General features: G+C 35.4%; 1 protein-coding gene across 1 annotated transcript; it reads right to left on the bottom strand.

The window, feature by feature from the left end:
• Positions 1 to 300: 300 nt before the first annotated feature.
• LOC110289917 (olfactory receptor 5AL1-like) lies at positions 301 to 1,260 on the bottom strand. Its single transcript, XM_021156320.1, has one exon. The coding sequence runs from the start codon at positions 1,258 to 1,260 to the stop codon at positions 301 to 303; it is 960 nt and encodes a 319-aa protein (XP_021011979.1).
• Between the last annotated feature and the right edge of the window lie 573 nt (positions 1,261 to 1,833).

Genomic DNA, 1,833 nt, shown 5'->3' with positions numbered 1-1,833 from the left:
ACACAAACAAATATACACATACAAACATGCATGCATATATACACACATATACACATGAAACCATGAGTAAACACACAAGCATATACACACACATATACACATACATACATATACACAAACATACACATAGTCATAAACACATGAACATGCATACACACATATAGCACACACATGTGCATACACACATATGCATGAACCTGTACCATTGCAAAATATCATAGACTTCAGCATGAATGTTGGAAACCAAGCACTCAGTATTTTCACTTGAAATAAGACAATAATAAAAATATCTTCTGACTACTACTCAGACTTTCTGGAATCATGGATGGTCAAAGCCAATTTTTCAGTAAATCGCTTGAGGGCATTTTTAACCTCCTGATTTCTCAAACTATAGATCAGTGGATTTAACATGGGAATTACTACCACATAAAACACAGAAACAATTTTATCTGTGTTCAGAGAATGGCTTGACTTGGGCTGCAGGTACATAAAAATGATTGTCCCATAAAATATGGTGATGGAAGTCAGGTGTGATGCACAAGTGGAAAAGGCTTTCCTTCTTCCTTCAGCAGAATGAATCCTCAGAATGGCAAAGACAATGCAGATGTAAGAAATAATCACAATCATCAGAGAACAGAGAATGTTGAAGCCAGCAATGATTAGCAACATCATCTCTTTGATATGAGTGTCAGAACAGGCCAGAGCAACTAAGGGGACATCATCACAGTAGAAGTGGTTGATCACATTAGAGCCACAGAATGACAAGCAGAAGGTTGCCACTGCCTGTGCAAGCCCCACAGTGAATCCATAAATGTATGTGCTGGCGATAACCTGAAAACAGAGCTTTTTAGGCATGAGGACCACATAGAGGAGGGGGTTCCAGATGGCCACATATCTGTCATAAGCCATTACTGACAGCAAGTACATTTCACAAACAGCAAATGTGATGAAACAGCAAACCTGAGTGGCACATGCATAAAAGTTTATACTTTTGATATCTCGAAGGAAGTTTATAATTGTGCTTGGAGTGACTGAGGATGTATAACAGAAATCAACAAATGCCAAGTGGCCAAGGAAAAAGTACATGGGTGTGTGAAGCAGAGGGCTGACTTGGATTAACATAATCAGTCCTAGGTTACCCAAGACAGTAGTTAAGTAGATAACTAGAAACACAGCAAAGAGGATGACCTCAAGCTCTGGGTCATCTATCAGGCCTACAAGGATGAACTGATGTACTGTTGAACTGTTATCTTCAGCCATAGACTGTATAAGTGTTTACCACTCAAAAGGAGTCACCACACTCATTGCAAGTGATTGTCTTCTTTGGCTATAATCATGCAGAAAAAAAGAGTTAATTCTGATTAGCTGATGTTACATTGAACACATTCTATCTTCACATTTTGCATGCTTTTAGGGCCAACTATTTTTGTTACTTAAAAGCTTCAAAGTATTGATATGTAGGGAATTTTTTATCGGTAGAAAGATAGTCTTTTAAAGCTCTGTATAGATTTGGTATTTATTATTTCTTTCTTAGTAAGAGACAACTGAAAATTACTTGAATATACTATGTTAAATTGTTACAATTATCTGAAGACTTTCTAAAAATTTCTACTCCTTCATCTGGAATTTATTAATTAGAAATACAAAATTTAAAATATTGACTACAAGAAGACTTGTACAATAATTATGAACAGATTTTTACTTATTTATGATGTATGTGGCATATATTTAAGGCAATATTTTAATTAAAATATTTTGTATATCAATTAACTCAGACTGTCTTTAGCAAGTATACAGCATGTCTGTATTAAATAGAGGGAATGTATATGTATA

This window comes from Mus caroli, unplaced genomic scaffold, assembly GCF_978045245.1.
Source record: "Mus caroli unplaced genomic scaffold, Mus_caroli_1 scaffold_2, whole genome shotgun sequence".
Classification (NCBI taxonomy): Eukaryota; Metazoa; Chordata; class Mammalia; order Rodentia; family Muridae; genus Mus; species Mus caroli.
This window is presented reverse-complemented; position numbering and strand designations above follow the sequence as displayed.